General features: G+C 29.4%; 7 protein-coding genes across 10 annotated transcripts in view; 3 read left to right on the top strand and 4 right to left on the bottom strand.

Annotated features, from left to right (window-relative positions):
• Positions 1–19: 19 nt before the first annotated feature.
• On the bottom strand, positions 20–2,017 carry Shu (inactive peptidyl-prolyl cis-trans isomerase shutdown). The gene is made up of 6 exons (XM_072008906.1): positions 1,879–2,017; positions 1,535–1,784; positions 997–1,457; positions 731–919; positions 538–649; positions 20–465 (listed from the first exon to the last, which is right to left on the bottom strand). Exons 1-6 carry the CDS (start codon positions 1,917–1,919, stop codon positions 175–177), a joined length of 1,344 nt encoding a protein of 447 aa, XP_071865007.1. The 5' UTR covers positions 1,920–2,017; the 3' UTR covers positions 20–174.
• Positions 2,018–2,150: 133 nt separating this feature from the next.
• On the top strand, positions 2,151–3,744 carry Pih1d1 (PIH1 domain containing 1). 2 transcript variants are annotated; one of them, XR_011800470.1, is made up of 7 exons: positions 2,151–2,357; positions 2,437–2,500; positions 2,572–2,754; positions 2,819–2,991; positions 3,080–3,325; positions 3,382–3,530; positions 3,602–3,744. XR_011800470.1 is itself a non-coding variant. In XM_072008928.1 (7 exons), exons 1-7 carry the CDS (start codon positions 2,295–2,297, stop codon positions 3,656–3,658), a joined length of 930 nt encoding a protein of 309 aa, XP_071865029.1. In that variant the 5' UTR covers positions 2,151–2,294; the 3' UTR covers positions 3,659–3,744. The 2 variants fall into 2 exon arrangements, 1 of the variants encoding a protein (XP_071865029.1); XM_072008928.1 differs by having other exon boundaries at positions 3,387–3,530.
• On the bottom strand, positions 3,655–5,961 carry LOC139990037 (sphingosine-1-phosphate phosphatase 2). The gene is made up of 4 exons (XM_072008913.1): positions 5,138–5,961; positions 4,860–5,061; positions 4,551–4,775; positions 3,655–4,479 (listed from the first exon to the last, which is right to left on the bottom strand). The coding sequence occupies exons 1-4, from the start codon at positions 5,598–5,600 to the stop codon at positions 4,062–4,064; spliced, it is 1,308 nt and encodes a 435-aa protein (XP_071865014.1). The 5' UTR covers positions 5,601–5,961; the 3' UTR covers positions 3,655–4,061.
• A 282-nt stretch (positions 5,962–6,243) lies between these two features.
• Positions 6,244–9,225, bottom strand: LOC139990016 (uncharacterized). The gene is made up of 3 exons (XM_072008860.1): positions 9,052–9,225; positions 8,811–8,978; positions 6,244–8,736 (listed from the first exon to the last, which is right to left on the bottom strand). The coding sequence occupies exons 1-3, from the start codon at positions 9,223–9,225 to the stop codon at positions 6,547–6,549; spliced, it is 2,532 nt and encodes an 843-aa protein (XP_071864961.1). The 3' UTR covers positions 6,244–6,546.
• A 480-nt stretch (positions 9,226–9,705) lies between these two features.
• Positions 9,706–11,277, top strand: LOC139990042 (uncharacterized). The gene is made up of 5 exons (XM_072008918.1): positions 9,706–9,872; positions 10,034–10,194; positions 10,312–10,618; positions 10,694–11,082; positions 11,160–11,277. The coding sequence occupies exons 1-5, from the start codon at positions 9,706–9,708 to the stop codon at positions 11,243–11,245; spliced, it is 1,110 nt and encodes a 369-aa protein (XP_071865019.1). The 3' UTR covers positions 11,246–11,277.
• A 144-nt stretch (positions 11,278–11,421) lies between these two features.
• LOC139990043 (pancreatic triacylglycerol lipase) lies at positions 11,422–14,077 on the top strand. Of its 2 annotated transcripts, XM_072008921.1 has the most exons (6): positions 11,423–11,778; positions 11,944–12,142; positions 12,223–12,371; positions 12,447–12,623; positions 12,701–12,976; positions 13,038–14,077. In XM_072008921.1, exons 2-6 carry the CDS (start codon positions 12,036–12,038, stop codon positions 13,274–13,276), a joined length of 948 nt encoding a protein of 315 aa, XP_071865022.1. In that variant the 5' UTR covers positions 11,423–11,778; positions 11,944–12,035; the 3' UTR covers positions 13,277–14,077. The 2 variants fall into 2 exon arrangements, with proteins under 2 accessions (XP_071865021.1, XP_071865022.1); XM_072008920.1 differs by having other exon boundaries at positions 11,422–12,142.
• Positions 13,397–15,379, bottom strand: part of Alc (5'-AMP-activated protein kinase subunit beta-1) — a 264,921-nt gene continuing 262,938 nt past the window's right edge. Inside the window, exons 1-5 of one of the 2 annotated variants that reach the window (XM_072008935.1) lie at positions 14,951–15,090; positions 14,496–14,706; positions 14,126–14,404; positions 13,811–14,041; positions 13,397–13,731 (exon numbers count right to left, since the gene is read on the bottom strand). In XM_072008935.1, the coding sequence (XP_071865036.1) occupies positions 13,585–13,731; positions 13,811–14,041; positions 14,126–14,404; positions 14,496–14,690 (852 nt within the window). In that variant the 5' untranslated portion in view covers positions 14,691–14,706; positions 14,951–15,090 and the 3' untranslated portion in view covers positions 13,397–13,584. Of the gene's footprint in view, positions 13,732–13,810; positions 14,042–14,125; positions 14,405–14,495; positions 14,707–14,950; positions 15,091–15,379 lie in introns of those variants that run through there. The other variant, XM_072008937.1, reaches the window with a different exon arrangement.

Here is a 15,379-nt window from a genome sequence, read left to right as displayed (position 1 = left end):
AAATGAGTGTTAAGTAAAGCATTTTTATGAAATATAATTTCTTCTTCATAATATAAGAGTACAAAAATATTTATATATACATATATATATGTATATATATACTTTTTTTTTATATAACAGGCTTTTCTATAATATTTCATATTATATTATCTTAATTAAAGTAACGCTTAGATTTTAATAATTAGCTTTGCTAAGATATGTTATTTCTCTACCGTATCTTTGGTGCGTAGTAACAATCAAGCCGAAAACTGCGGCTTGTTCACGTACACATTTGTCTTCCTCGGGAGTCAAACATTCAGGAAGTGGTTGTCTCAAGGCTTGACTATCTTCAGAAAAGCTTTTACAGATCTCATATGCAACTTTTTCAAAAGCAGAAGGCTCTTTCTTTTTATTTTCTTCAACTTTTAAGCAATTTTCCCAAAGCTTTTTCTCCATGTCCAAATACTTCCTTTGTTTTTCATTTGCCTAGAAATAATGAGTATGATAAAATGTTCCCAGAAACAACATATATATTTTTTGATTTTGTTATTAACTCACAAGTTTAATTTCCTTGACAATTTCCATATTTTTAGGTTCCATCTTCAGAGCAAGCTGCAACTTTTCCATTGCTCTAGAAAATTCTCCCATTTTCATTAACGCCCGTCCATAACTACAAAATAAATACAAAACGTACAAACGTACAATCATGTTCATGTAGGTATTTCTTAGAATTTGTTTTAATCCAACATACTTGAAATGAGTTTTAGATGTAGGTATAGGAACTCTATTGCATGCATTACAAGCATTACGTGGCATATTTTGAATATTGTAACAAATTGCAAGATTGTTATAACCTCTTGAAAGTAATTTATTTACTTCATCTTCCTCTTCCTGATTTTTTAGTTCTGTTTCTTCTAACCATTGAAGTGCTTTACCATATCTGACAACACACAACAATAATAATGAATATATATATATATATATATATATATATATATTCATTTAAAAAATACTTACTCTTTTATTGCCTGCTTTATTTTCTGTTTACTAAAATAATCTTTGGCAGTATTAAATTTACCCTGAACACCTTTAACAGCAGTTACAAATTGTCTTCTTTCTTCTAAAGACAAGCTTTGAAATCTCTTAGCAGATCCATTATCCACATAATCAGTTAAATGTACAATGAATAATACTTCTTCATTTGGTGGAATACGAGGAGCACAACCATATTTTCCATATGCCAAATCCGGATGTATAAGAAACATTGCTATTTCATGCTTTTTCATTGATGTAATACCAATCTCTAAACCAGGTAATAATGAATCCTCGCCTAAATGCAAGGTTTCTGTATCTCCATGAGCAAAACTAGAATCGAATGGTTCATCACTGAATTCAAAATGTGCTATATATTTGATACTAACTTGTGCATCACATGGTATAACATTACCAACACCTTCCTGTTTTATTAATTTCATGACCTATAAATAGTATTAAAAAAAACATTATTCTATGAAAGACCATCAATATACAAACAACATCAAGCAATATAATTTACCTTTCCGTCTCCAAAAAGATTAGTCATTTTAGTTTTTAATTTTTTAAAACTGACACCACAAACTGTAATTTGGTTATTTATATTACCAATATCACAAGTATCTTCATCTTGAAAATCATCCATATTTAAAAGATTTAATACTTCATCATTAGTTAATGGTATATCCGTGGAATAACCAAAATTTTCGTCCTCGAAGTTCTCACAGTTATTAGAAACTTCAAATACCATTCCATCTTTTAATGTCAAATCTCTAAAATATATGTTTTATCAAAGATTTTGTTTTAAATTATTCGACGTTTCGATTAAAAATATAGGTTTGTATTGTAAAATTTGAATTTGTATACTTGAGGGTAAATCCATCTGAAGCATTTATACACTTTTCCATTTTAGTAGCTTATATCAATTTATCTAACTGATAAAATTTTAATTTTTACTATTCCCTCCAACAGAATGCACCAGATCAGTAATAATTACAAAATTTTATCAAGATTATTGGTAAATCAAAAAGACTTTATTCAAAGAGAACAGGTTAAATTCTTTCTATCTTTTGTTATGGTTTTAAATCATGAAAAGAGAGATATTCTTCCCCACTCCTCACTCCCCACCACTGCTTATCGTCTACGTATATTCAAATTACGTCCATAACAAACGACCATATCCAAAAAAATAGACTAACTATTATACTAAAATATTTTAATTCTGATATTGCTAATTATTAAACGAATATTATATCGTAAATGAATAAAAATATTTTTTCATCATGAATAACACAACATTCTTGGACATAGACGATACAATATTAACAAAAAACCTAATATTACCTGTAAGTAACGATAGTAATTAGGTGACTTTCATGTTAGAATTAGTATATATATAAACAAATAAATCTTTTATTTCTGTAGGATAATGATACATTGATAAAACAATCTGATTCTAAACCTTTCTTTATTATCCAACCTACACCAGGTAATTCCAGTTATTAATATTAACAAAATTGATAACATTGATCAAATATGATCCCTGTATATATATTCTAGGTATATGTATAAAAACAAGAACTGATGGTGGAGAAAAAGTGTTCTTAAACATATGTACATCTGATAAAATACCACCACCTGATGATATATCGGATGCAAAACTGTTTGAAATATTGTCACAAGAAAGTCCAGAATTTGTAGTACTTATGAGTATTGGATGTGAAAGATTTGAAACTGATAAAGGTAACTGTATTGTATAGCAAAATAATATAACATTAAAATTAATATAACACATGTAACATTATAGGTGGATCTCCTTGTTTGACATATGATATCGTTATTAATACAACATATTTTGAAAAATGTCAAAAAAGCAAAAACTTTTTACTATTCACAATATCAGTTATAATAGATGGTGTATCAAACAAATTTAACAAAACATTAAATACAGAAGATTATGTGATTCTTAAAAATAGAAAAGTATATTTATTTTCTAATTGAACATATGTCAATGAGATTATGTTACATAAATAGAAGAGATCTCAAATTTGAATTGTATATCTTTTAGGTAATGGGAAAATTACAACAGCACAGGATTGAAGATCGTCAGCCACGAACTCACACACAAATCCGGAAACAATTAATTGAAGAAATTAAAATTCCTGCTAAAGACATTCATGAAAAAGAAAATAGAAGTAAATTAGAAAATATTTCTTCAGATACTGTAGTTGGTTTAAATCAAAATTATGTATTACTGAAACATTTAAAAGGAATATCTATACATTTGATTGGCATATTCCAAATACCTAAAGGGGTAAGGTAATCAAAATTTTATTTCCAGTAAATAGTGTATAAATATTGGTATTTTAGTACAGATTACTAGAAAAGAGGTAGACGTACTTCTGGATCAAGATCGTATTGTAATTACTATTGATAAAACTGGCCTTGTATATGATTTATCAGTTCCATACATCATAAATATACCATATGCGAAATGTATTTTAGATAATAATCTCAGGGTAAGAATGTCAGTTTATTGTAATTACATTTCCTTATAATATTATAATAACATAATTTATCTCCTTCACAGGTATTAAGGTTAGATATGCCCGTGGAAAGAGTTTTAGAAAATATTCAAACAAGTTAATTTTTAATCAATTATTTTATTGTAACGAAAAACATTGTAACATTTATTTATATCTTTAAAAGGTAAAATATAAACTTTCGTATTAACTGTTTTAATCTATTTCTCTTACCAATGAAACTATAATTTTAATGCATGTATATGAACAATATAATTGGAACTAGGTTAACAAGATTGAAACTTGAAATTGTGCTTTTGGTATATAAAATAGTAAAGGACATCTGACTCACATATCTGTGACCTGTAGCAACCATGGATACGAGCAATGAATATATGTATACAAAAACAATATCACAAACATTAGTATTGGAATGATTTGTACAATGATTATAATTTCATATTATGTTTACTTTATACCGATAAAACGCTAAAGAAATGCATCGTTTTTATAATTGGAGGAAGCGTTTTATATTTCTGTGTAAAATGTCGGTCGTTCGATCCCAATTATAGAAAACACATTTGGCAAGAGATACACTGTATTTACACCTATCATAAAACAAGTCACATATTTGTGGACTAGATCAACAAGAACCTTATTGTTATCTTCTGAATAATTTTGACTTTTCATGAGGTCCTCAGAATTAATTCTTAATATGGCACACATTATTCTATAACAAAGGGATTTGCAAACAGCCCTTGTTACAAGAATACTGGAAAATCCAAGTATTGTTCTAAGTATCATGCAACCAAACATTGGGTAAGTTGGCCATATAATATCATATGGTGGTGATTTTATAGGAGCTATCATAGCTCCAGTATTGTAGTTAAGCCATGCTCCTAAATGAACCCCAGTGGTAACAGATACCACCATAGTTGTATCACCTCTAAAATAGAAGACTGTTCGTCATAATCAAATTGGTATATTTATAAACTATAAGATCATTATGTAAATTACCTGGTTGGTGTCCATTTCTTGCTGCATGGGTAATAAACTATAACGGCTATACTAATAGTAATTAAAATTGCCAAAGCCCAAATGTTTGAGAGAATATAATAATCTGTGTAGTCCACTAAAGGTACTAATGGAATCATTAATGCAATGGCTAATATTAAGCCTGCTAGAATGTCTAATACTGTGTGCATACCCAGATATAATCTACTCATACACACAAGTGTACACCTTTTAAATAAATAATAACAATTATATTTAAATTCTTTTGTGAATTTTAATCAATCTATTGTTAGAGAATAATATGTCACTTACCACAATGTTGCAATTATCCAACCAATAGAAACAGGGTAGAGATACCTATTTATTGTAAATAATACTACACTGAATGGAATCGATATACCAATCATAGCATGAGTAGATGGCATTCCATATTCTTCTGACCATTTTATTTGTAATCGAACTGCTGGAGGACATGCAGGTCTTGCCCAACATATAACATCTTTTAATATTTGACCTATATGTAAATTTTCATAATGCAACGATACTGTTTAAAAATAAAATGTATTAGATATTATTAAGTAATAACATACCCGTTGTCATGATAATAGCCCATACTAAAACAACCCTTCTACCCACTGCACCATCGATATTCCAAAACCAGAAAGGTATAAATGTAGAATAAAATATTTCATCTCCTAATTCTGTTCCAAGAAAAAATAAATAATACCAAAAATAATTTGTTATAGTATAATTCCAATTGAGGGCGATCGATGGTTCGTATTTCTCACTCGTACATATATTTGTTTTTACACCGCAAATAGATCTTTTTTCCGTTGTAATATAACCATTTTCTTTCGCTTCTCTAAATTTTAATTGGCAACTATTCACATTGCGTTTAATATTTCGACAATTAGTACCATGGATTTCAGGACAGAGATTTTCCTTATAATGTTCTTTCAAAGTTTCACTATAATGTATTTTGACACCAAAACAATTTTGTATTTTTGCCACTAAAGACGCATCTTTTAAATATTCTACAATTTCTGACCACATAGTTCCTACGTGTAATGTACAAGTTTCATCGCAAGAATAACATTTTACTTAGTAATTTAGTAAATTACTATTGAATATATGAATCCGACAATGATGAATTCATTAAATTGCATAAATCAAGATTAAATACATAAAAAAAATTGCTAAAATGGAGGTGATTCAATATAAATCTATCACATAAATGTTAATTTATCGAATATTCATCGAACTATTTACAAGAAGTGTAATTCCTTTTAAATTTTTATTTACAACAAGTAAAAAATTAAAGGAAAGATATTTGAATAGTTAAAACGTGTTTAGATAACCGCAAAATCGATGGTATTCATATGTATCATCTTTAAACACATTTTTTACCACTCTTGTAGTACATTATTGTGCGTATATATAAGTATATATACCATAAAGTATATACAGCTATGAAAGAGGTACTGCAACTATGTGAACTTAGATTCGCCAACTTCAAGCTCTGGACTAAACCAATGACCATAGTCGCCTAATATTTTGTGGTTGTTTTACAATTAAATGGATAGTTATATCACGATTAAGAAATGTATCAATTTCCATATAAAGATATGAATATTAATATTTTTAACTGTTTAAAAGAAGATATGAGTTACACATACTTCAGTAAAAAAAGATCTAATGAAAAAGGGATTGACTTTAACCTTTTTATTTGATAAACTATCCTTCACCCTAATTGCAAAACTCTATATACAATAAGAAAACTTATAAAATAAAATAAATCCCATTCCCATATTTTACAATGTATGAAATATGCAACGAGTGATACCACTTAAAAATGCAATAAAAAACATTTCGTACATTTATTATTCCTTTTTATCCATGCAAAATATATTTCAAGTAATAATTGAAACATATTTGCAAAATAAAAATTTATCACAGAAAGATTTCAATTTGAATTTTATCAGTCATTCATTGTATTAATCTACGATTGAAACATTTGTCCGATAAGAGCGAAGCTTTTAACAGCTAAAGAAACATCAGAAATTTCGGAATTCGAGTGAATATGTAAATCTGATGTATTAACAGCATTTATGTTAGAAATATTCTGAGAATTTATTTTTTGAATATTGTCCATATAGGTTTTGCTACTTTGTGTGTTTATCGCATTAGTATTATTTAAATAAACTTGCGGCAAAACGGTAATGATAGAGGTTGGTGAAGACGTTTCCGATTCGCAATAGGTTTGCATATTTTGTGTCGAATTGGATTGATAACTGTTATATTGCGCTTTACACTTCTTCTCATGTACGAATAAACTACCAGAATGACTATACGCAGTGCCACAAATCTTACAAGCATATGGTTTTTCTCCCGTATGCGTAAATTTGTGTTCTTTTAAGTACTTTAGTCGCCTAAACGATTTACCGCAAGTTTTACAATGATAATTTGCTTCTCCAGTATGTGTTGTAATGTGTGCTTTAAGCGTACATGATTTGGCAAAAGCAGCACTACAAAAGTGACAAACGAACGGTCTATCACCAGTATGAGTTCTTTCATGATTGATACAATTAGAATTTGAAGTGAATCCTCTTCCACAATATTTACAAACATGAGGTTTATATCCCGTATGCGTCCTCATATGGAACATGAGACCTGTATTTTGTCTAAAGGTTTTGCTACATATATGACATAAAAATCGTTTAAAATTTACATCTTGCTGTTCCTTAGCGCGCTCGTGGATTCTTATATGCTTTTGTAATTTAACTTCCTTTTCAAAGGATTTATTACATTCTCCGCACCGATATGGTTTTAATCTTTCGTTTGATTTATGTTGATTCTTCTCCTTCTCGTCACAGGCACACATCTTACCGCACGTTGTGCAGTTTTCTCCTTCTGTATTATGCGTACTTAGTTGATGCTTTAGTAAGGATTTTTTTGTATCGTATGATTTTCCACAAATTTTACAGGGAAAACCCTTTTCCTCGTTATCTGAATCAAGCTCCTCTCGGATCCAACTGTTTATTAATTTAATGGCTGACTTATCGTCACTTGGTTTTTGCATTTCTAATGCTGAATTTTCATTATGTCCATATCGATTTTTATGACTATTTAATCTATCTTGGCGAAAGAATTTCATATTACATACATTGCAAACAAATCTTTTTTCAATATGAATCTGTAAATGTTTCTGAAGAGATTTTTCGTTCGCATAACGCTTGGTACAATAGTTACATCGGTAAAGTGTCTCATGATCGAAAGAATCAAAGTTTTCAGTAGATATCAGTAGTTCAGTAGATAATGAGCCAGAATTACACTTTTTATCTTTAGATTCTAAAGTCCTTTTTTTTAGGACACTTAAAGTATTATTCTCATTAGTTGTAAATTCTTCCTCTGTTTCTTTTTTATCTTTATTAGTTTCAACTTCTTTTTTTTCTGGTTCAGTTATGGTTTCCAATTTTCTTTTATCTCTAATTTCTTTCAGAATGGAAAGGACCTCCTTTGGATTAGTTCTTTTATGAACATTTAAATGTCTTACCATAGTATCAGTTTTCCTAAAATTCCTATTACATATTTTACACAATACTGGTTTAGGTTTTTCTTTAACAATATGTAGTTTATTATGTTGTATCAATTTATCAAGTTGAAAAAAATGTTTGTTACATTTATCACATGTGAATTTCTTTTCATCATGAGTTAATATGTGTCTATCCAAAGATCTTTTGCTGGAATAGCACCTGGTACATTTTGGGCAACTATAAGAACATTGAGAATCTGTCTTTTTAATATCTGCTGCATCATCATCCCATTTAACAGCTGTATTCTTTTTTATATATTGTCTCTGTCTTTCTTTATGATTTTTTAAATTTTCTATAGATGTTACTCTTTTAAACATTGTCATTCTTCTTGTTCGATAAACTTCTCTTCCTGTAACACTTTTTTCATATTCTGTTTGTTTACATTTAATATAGGCATTTTGTTTATTTAAGTTACTAGTAGATTCTTTATCTGCTGCATACTTTGATTCATTAATTACTTCATGATCTTTTATGTCTTTAGTACTAGAATTAAGCATTACCTTTGGATAAGAATTATAACCCATTGCAGAAAATGAATCAGCTTCAATTTTTATTAAATCAGAAGTAAATGAATAATCAGTTTGGGAATATTTATCCTGGTGAGCAATAAAAGACAAAATAATAACAATTTTGTAATTATATTCTTTTTTTACAAATGTAAAGTACTTACTTTTGTAGTTTTACATAAATTGATATTATATATTTTTTCCACTTTACCATACAATTCTCTTAATTGGATATCGGATTGCTGGCATTGCCTTCTTAATTCATGAGCATCATTGATCTTTAATATACATTTCGTGCAAACAGTGGAAGGTAAACCATCATTTTCCAGTACCTATCCAGTAACATTGTAAAAAATATAGCGAACAAAAATTGAAGAAAAAAGAAACCATTGGAATTAAACTAACCTCCACACCACTGCACAAACGAAGTTTTTCAGACAAATCAATTGTACTTTCATTAATCGAATCACTTCGTTTACTATCGAAAATGCATTGATTATTTTGATTTGTTGCAAGACAAACACGGCAAACATTGCCACAATCATTTGATGAAATTGTTGTTTTATTTTCGATTTCCATTGGATCGTAGCTAAACTAAGTGTTTAACTAGAAATATATTCACATTCAAATTCTTTAGAATATTTAACAAAAGATCATAATTTAGATATGATGCGGTGCATTTACTATCACATGCACATTATTTCTTTTTTCTGCGAAAGTTCATCAATGCTTCTGGTAGAGTTTCTATGATAGTTATGAAAACTCAAGGTTTCTTAAAACATCACTTTTTCAAAACAATGATCTCTCAATATTGTTGTTATTATTATTTATTATAATATATAGCTTATATAAATCCATCTTTAAAAATAAATAAAATATTAGTAAAAGAGAGGGAATACAAATCGAACGATAATCTGTTTATTTCACTTGTTCATGGCATAAGCAAACATGAGAAAGTAAATACGTAAATAGTGATTTGAAATATTGACGCATTTAAAGGTAATTTTGACAAATTATACGAAAGAACAGAGTAACTTTACTATATTATACAATTAAGCGATGGAAAGTTTAACAGCAAAAAGAAGTTACGAAGATGATGATAATACACTGAATATCAAAGAGAGAAAAAAACATCATATTGATTTGTACCTAACCTATGATGTTTTACGGCTTGTATTTGAATATTTGAATTGGATGGATCTATTGAATGCTTCAATGGTTTGCAGGTGTGAATATGTTCGATATTTCATTAAATTTTTGTATCCTAAATGAAGAAAAAATTCATTGCAAAAAAATTATTTAATCAAAATTGAATAAACTTCAAAAGTAGACATTTGTGTGTTAAATTTTTGTAAAATGTATTAATATGTGGAGCTTTATATTTCAGGTCTTGGTTAGAAGTGGCAAACGATGAGAAACGAACTAGGGGAGGTCCTGCCAATTTAATAAACAATGGTAAAAAATATGCTAGAGTTATACGAAAATTACGGGACAAACCAGCATTAGGATTAGTTTTTAAAGGTCTACATAAACGAAGCATTAGGCAAGGTATTTATTATTTGAATTATACCTCAGCTTTTTTAATTATAAGTTAAATGTTACATATGTATATACAAATGTACATATATCACTCTGCTTTTAATCATCATGTTTGGTTCTATCAAGATTGCCTTTGTCAAGTTCTTCCACAAAATTGTGATACTGTAACACTGTCCACATTTGGTATACTTTTTGAAAATACAGAAATGGAAGAAGTTTTTCAGAAAAGAATATATGCATTTCTACCAGAAATACCTGATGTAACAACGAAAATAATTTCAATTATTTCACGAAATGATTTTACACAGTATTATCAACAAATGAGACTAGCTTTTGTCAAACGTGAAACTAATAGATCTAAATGCCTTCTACTATTTTGTAACCAAGCAGGTCGTGCCCTAGCACAGAGAACTGCAAGGATATTACAATTATGGTAAAATTCTAAATTTCATAATCTGATATTATATTATATTATATTATAACAACATAATGCTGTTTTTACATTTAGTAATGAAAGTGTTAGACCTGCTGTGTGGGGAGGAGTAGTCAAGGATTTATATGTGTGCAATGCAAAAAATCTTAATCATGATGAGAGATGCTTTTCATATGCATTTTGTGTTGGAATTATTATAGTTGGAGCAATAGATTCATGGTCTATAGTTATGGATAATAGTTGCAACACTAAAGAACTAGTTGAACAGAAGTTGGAATCATTTAAGAATCATATTTCATTAAGAAAACATTCCATAGGTTACATGTTTGCGTGTTGTGAACGTGGAAAAAAAATGTTTAAGGAAAGTAATGTAGAGTCTACTATTTTCAAAAAGCTGTTTCCAAAGGTTCCATTGGTAGGCTGTTTCGGTGACGGAGAATTCGGAGAAAATACGACATCAAGCAGTAAATATCTTTCATTATGACCACAAACGTTATTACAACAATGGAAAACAATGCACTTTTATTATAAATTTTTTCAGAGAAAATTAATTATTCAGAAGACCACTGGTATCATGAAAGGTCTACTGTATTTTTAATAATTACATATGGCCAGAAATTGACTTAGATTTATAACAAAGAAATCTGAACTATCAATTATTTGGTATATGTTAAGTGACTAATTGTAACATAAAAAATCAACAATGGTGATTTAAAAATATACGTTATAATGTATCTTAATATATTTTATGTTATTTCCTAATTTATTTCCCCATAAAAATGTCTATAGCACGAAAATTTTTACTTTTTTTCTTAAAAAATGGTTGGCTTCCGGAATAAAGCAATTTAAAAATGATTACCAGTATGGAAAACAACTTTGTTTAATATCATATACGCGTAACTGTTTCAACGCGATATGGAAACACTTAGCATATCCGACAGTTAATTGGACAAAAACCTGCACCTCTTTGAATATAATTATAATGTTTAAAACATTGCCAGATGCCAGACAACTACTTGACAGTATTTCCGCACGTATGATACCACGGTAAAGATAAAATAAAGAAAACTGGGCCGTGAAAGAATTTATTTATGTTTAGTATGATATTGCCAGGGTTTATAAGGTTGTACTTTGAAGCTTTTTCTATCAAATTAAGTCAAGTAAGGATATATAAATACTAGGACATTGAACTCTTCACCGCGTGGGAGTCTCATATAATTATTTTAGGATCATTTATAATTTATTTAACATATTAAATACGGTGTTTCTTTAAAGCGAAACGATGACTATATTACTATACTCTAGTACTATATTCTATATTCTAGTTGTGCCTGTTATTTTATTTAATTTTACGGTACAAGCATGGAACAGTGGTTTGCAACAAAGGTACGATGGATATGGGGTAGATTGGATTTTTATGCCTGATGGAAATGATCAACCTCAAGTTGCGGTACTGAGACACACAGAAAATGATGAACGAGGCATTTTTGATGACTCACAAGTTTCTTACGTCCTTTATACTCGGTATATTCAGAAGTTTACAAAATTTACATATTTACGAAAACATGTTTTATAATCCTTTTGAAACATAAATATATTTCAAGATCTGGTCCAGAAAATGGTACTCAGTTATATACGAACGATACTAAAGGACTTCACAACTCTAATTTTGATCCGTCTCGCCAAACTAAATTTATAACACATGGATGGAAATCAAGTGCAATGAATGCTGGCCTCGTTGATATGAAAGAAGGTATTGTCATTTTAAAGATTTGAGAACGTAATTCTAAAAAGTCGGTATATTTTACCGTTTATTATAATTACGTAGCGTATTTAAAGTATAACAATTATAATGTCATTATGGTTGATTGGCAACCTCTGGCTGCAAGTACATTCTACCTTGGACCAATGCGTAATACAGAAAGGGTGGGAAGAACATCTGCTGAATTTATTGACTTCTTAGTGGCAGAAACAGAACTTAAAACCGAAAATATTCATTTTATTGGTATATTATTAATATAATGAACTTAAGATGTAGTAATTATTCCACGTTTTCTATATTTTCATTATTATTTTACGAAGGGCATTCTCTTGGAGCACATGTAGCTGGTAACACCGGAAGTTTAATAACTTCCGGACACTTAGGAAGAATAACCGGCTTAGATCCTGCTTTGCCTGGATTTCATTTGCTTACATCGGATAAAACTCGATTAGATCCTACAGACGCGATGTTTGTCGATATTATTCATTCTTGTGGTGGAATCTTAGGCTATCTTCAACCTTTAGGAAGCGTAGATTTCTATCCAAATGGAGGAACAGCTGTTCAGCCTGGTTGCTGTTGTATTCCAGAAATAATGGGTAATATATCATTTGTATGCTTTAGCAATAAGTACATTTATCTGTGTTTCTTTTTCTATAGAGGCATGTAGTCATGGTAGAGCACGTGTATATTTTACCGAAAGTATTGGTTCTAAAACTGGGTTTGTGGCGAGTAAGTGTGATACATGGGATCAATTTATGCAAGGAAGTTGTAATTATTCCAAAACTACACTACTAGGAGAACATGTTGATAAAATGGCGACTGGAACCTATTTTCTCACAACAAGATCTGAACCCCCTTATTCTAATCAGATAGAAATAACTGATAATACGATTTAAATAAAATATTTGGCATTTAAGAAAAGAAGGTATACACTATATATATATATAGATAGCAAGCAAAATCAATGATAGAATAAAATGTATATTTAGTAAAAATGGCTTATTATATGCAAGATATCTAATGGAAAATATTTCATTTTAATAAATAATAATTACATTATTTAACATTTTAAATACAAGAAACTCTATGTTTGTCAATTTCCAAATATTTGTTTTATACATCGATATTTCATCTTACCTACAAAATATACCTTGATTCGATGTAACTAACAATTGCCAATATCTTAGGGAATGACTGAAGGATCTTAAATTGGTTTGTATAATAAGGTTGTAACATATTTTTTACGATAACGATGTGTCGCCGATAGAACCATTACGCTATCCTTAATGCTTAAAGCATATAGATGATTTAACATAACATGATTTGGTTCTGGTAGAAGTGTTGGTTCACACTGAAATTAGTATTGGTAAAAATAATAATACATTTCGTAACAAATTAAAATGCTTGTTAATACATTTTTGTAAACTTACAGATAAAGGAGTATCTTTATTGAGAATAACTTGAAGCAAATGAGGTGGCAATATTGGTGGACCAGCTACTTTCTCCCAGGGCTTATTAGGAGGAATTTCTTGCCCATACTCAGTCTGAGCACTACTAGTAACACCTTCGCTATCTTTTGCAAGTGCTTGAAAGACTTCAAAATCAGATTTTCTTACAGATACCAAATTATTCTTGGAACCCATTCCATTATCAACAATTTTCTATCAATAAAATATTTTTATTAAAGCATGTACAAATGAATGGATATTTTAATATCGTTTAAAATTAGCAAAATTATTTCTTACTATATCTGGATCGTGTCTCCATTCACCATCAACAAAAAACTTATATTGATGTTCCCCCTCTGGCAAATCAATAATTGTTACAAAATCACCATGACTCTTAACCATTGGTAATGTTTTCCATCCAGTAAAAGTTCCACTGATATAAACCTGTTTACCACCTCCCTCCCATTTAAACACCGTTGGTAGAACTTTGCTATCTGCTACTTTGGTTCCTTCAGATACTGTATTAGAGCGTGGACGTTGAGAACTAAAGTCTTCTCCATCTTGATGTGTATTAGTCTGTTGGTAAAAAGGATGACAAAACTTTTTAAATAGATCCTTCTGCAAATTTGCAACTAATGTGTTTAACATAATGAATTACTAAAAATACCTTAGCAAAATATGGTTCTTCCTCTTCATGAGATGATTGGAAAACTAATTTTTGGCTTGGCTTCTTATCAAAAACAAAAGCTTGGCCTTCCTTCCCTGGTGAAGGTGGAGGATATTCTTTAGTATGGCGGTGTTCTCTATTTGTGCTGCTAGTGTGATGATGGCCAACTGGTTGATTACTGCCAGCGTTACCCATTATTAGGCTGCAATTTCTATTGCAAAACAGACTAAATGTAACGATCAAAGTATTTATTAATTTGATATGAATCACTAAAAAAAAATACAGAGGAAAGTATAGTTATATCTTCGCCTTTCTTTTAAATCACTCGTTTTGTTTATAAGAATCTAAGAATTTAACGAAATTTTATTTCATTTAAATAAAATGACAACCAAACTTTAGATTGATAGTGTTACAGATTATTTCATTTTCACTGGTAGCTTTTAATTTGTACATACCTTACTTTTAATCTATAAATCAAACACGATAAAAAATCATAACGTCAAAGAACAGTAAGTGCAATAAAAGTAATGATTCCATTAGATTTGACTAAAAATGGCTACTTCACTTATTGAAGATCTACTTATCGATAAGTTGACGATTATAATAAGTACCTACATTACCAACTGCCGGAAATTCTGACTTACAAATTGTATTTGTAAATTATATCGACAGCGAATATAACAGAGAAATTGTACAATTTATTAATATTACAGCACTAACAAGAGCGCTTGTAAAAAGAGCGTTTGCATGCGTTACAGTTTCGAAAATCGTTTTAAGCATGTGAAATGAAATTTATTATTTTTATATTCTCGATTCGAGTGGTCCTTTCTCCATTGTCACATTATAAATCTATAATATTACACATATCTATTAAGGTAACATTA

The sequence above is a fragment of the Bombus fervidus genome, chromosome 8 (genome assembly GCF_041682495.2).
Source record: "Bombus fervidus isolate BK054 chromosome 8, iyBomFerv1, whole genome shotgun sequence".
Taxonomy (NCBI): Eukaryota; Metazoa; Arthropoda; class Insecta; order Hymenoptera; family Apidae; genus Bombus; species Bombus fervidus.
Note: the sequence above shows the minus strand (reverse complement) of the source record. Positions and strands in the feature narration are given on the sequence as shown.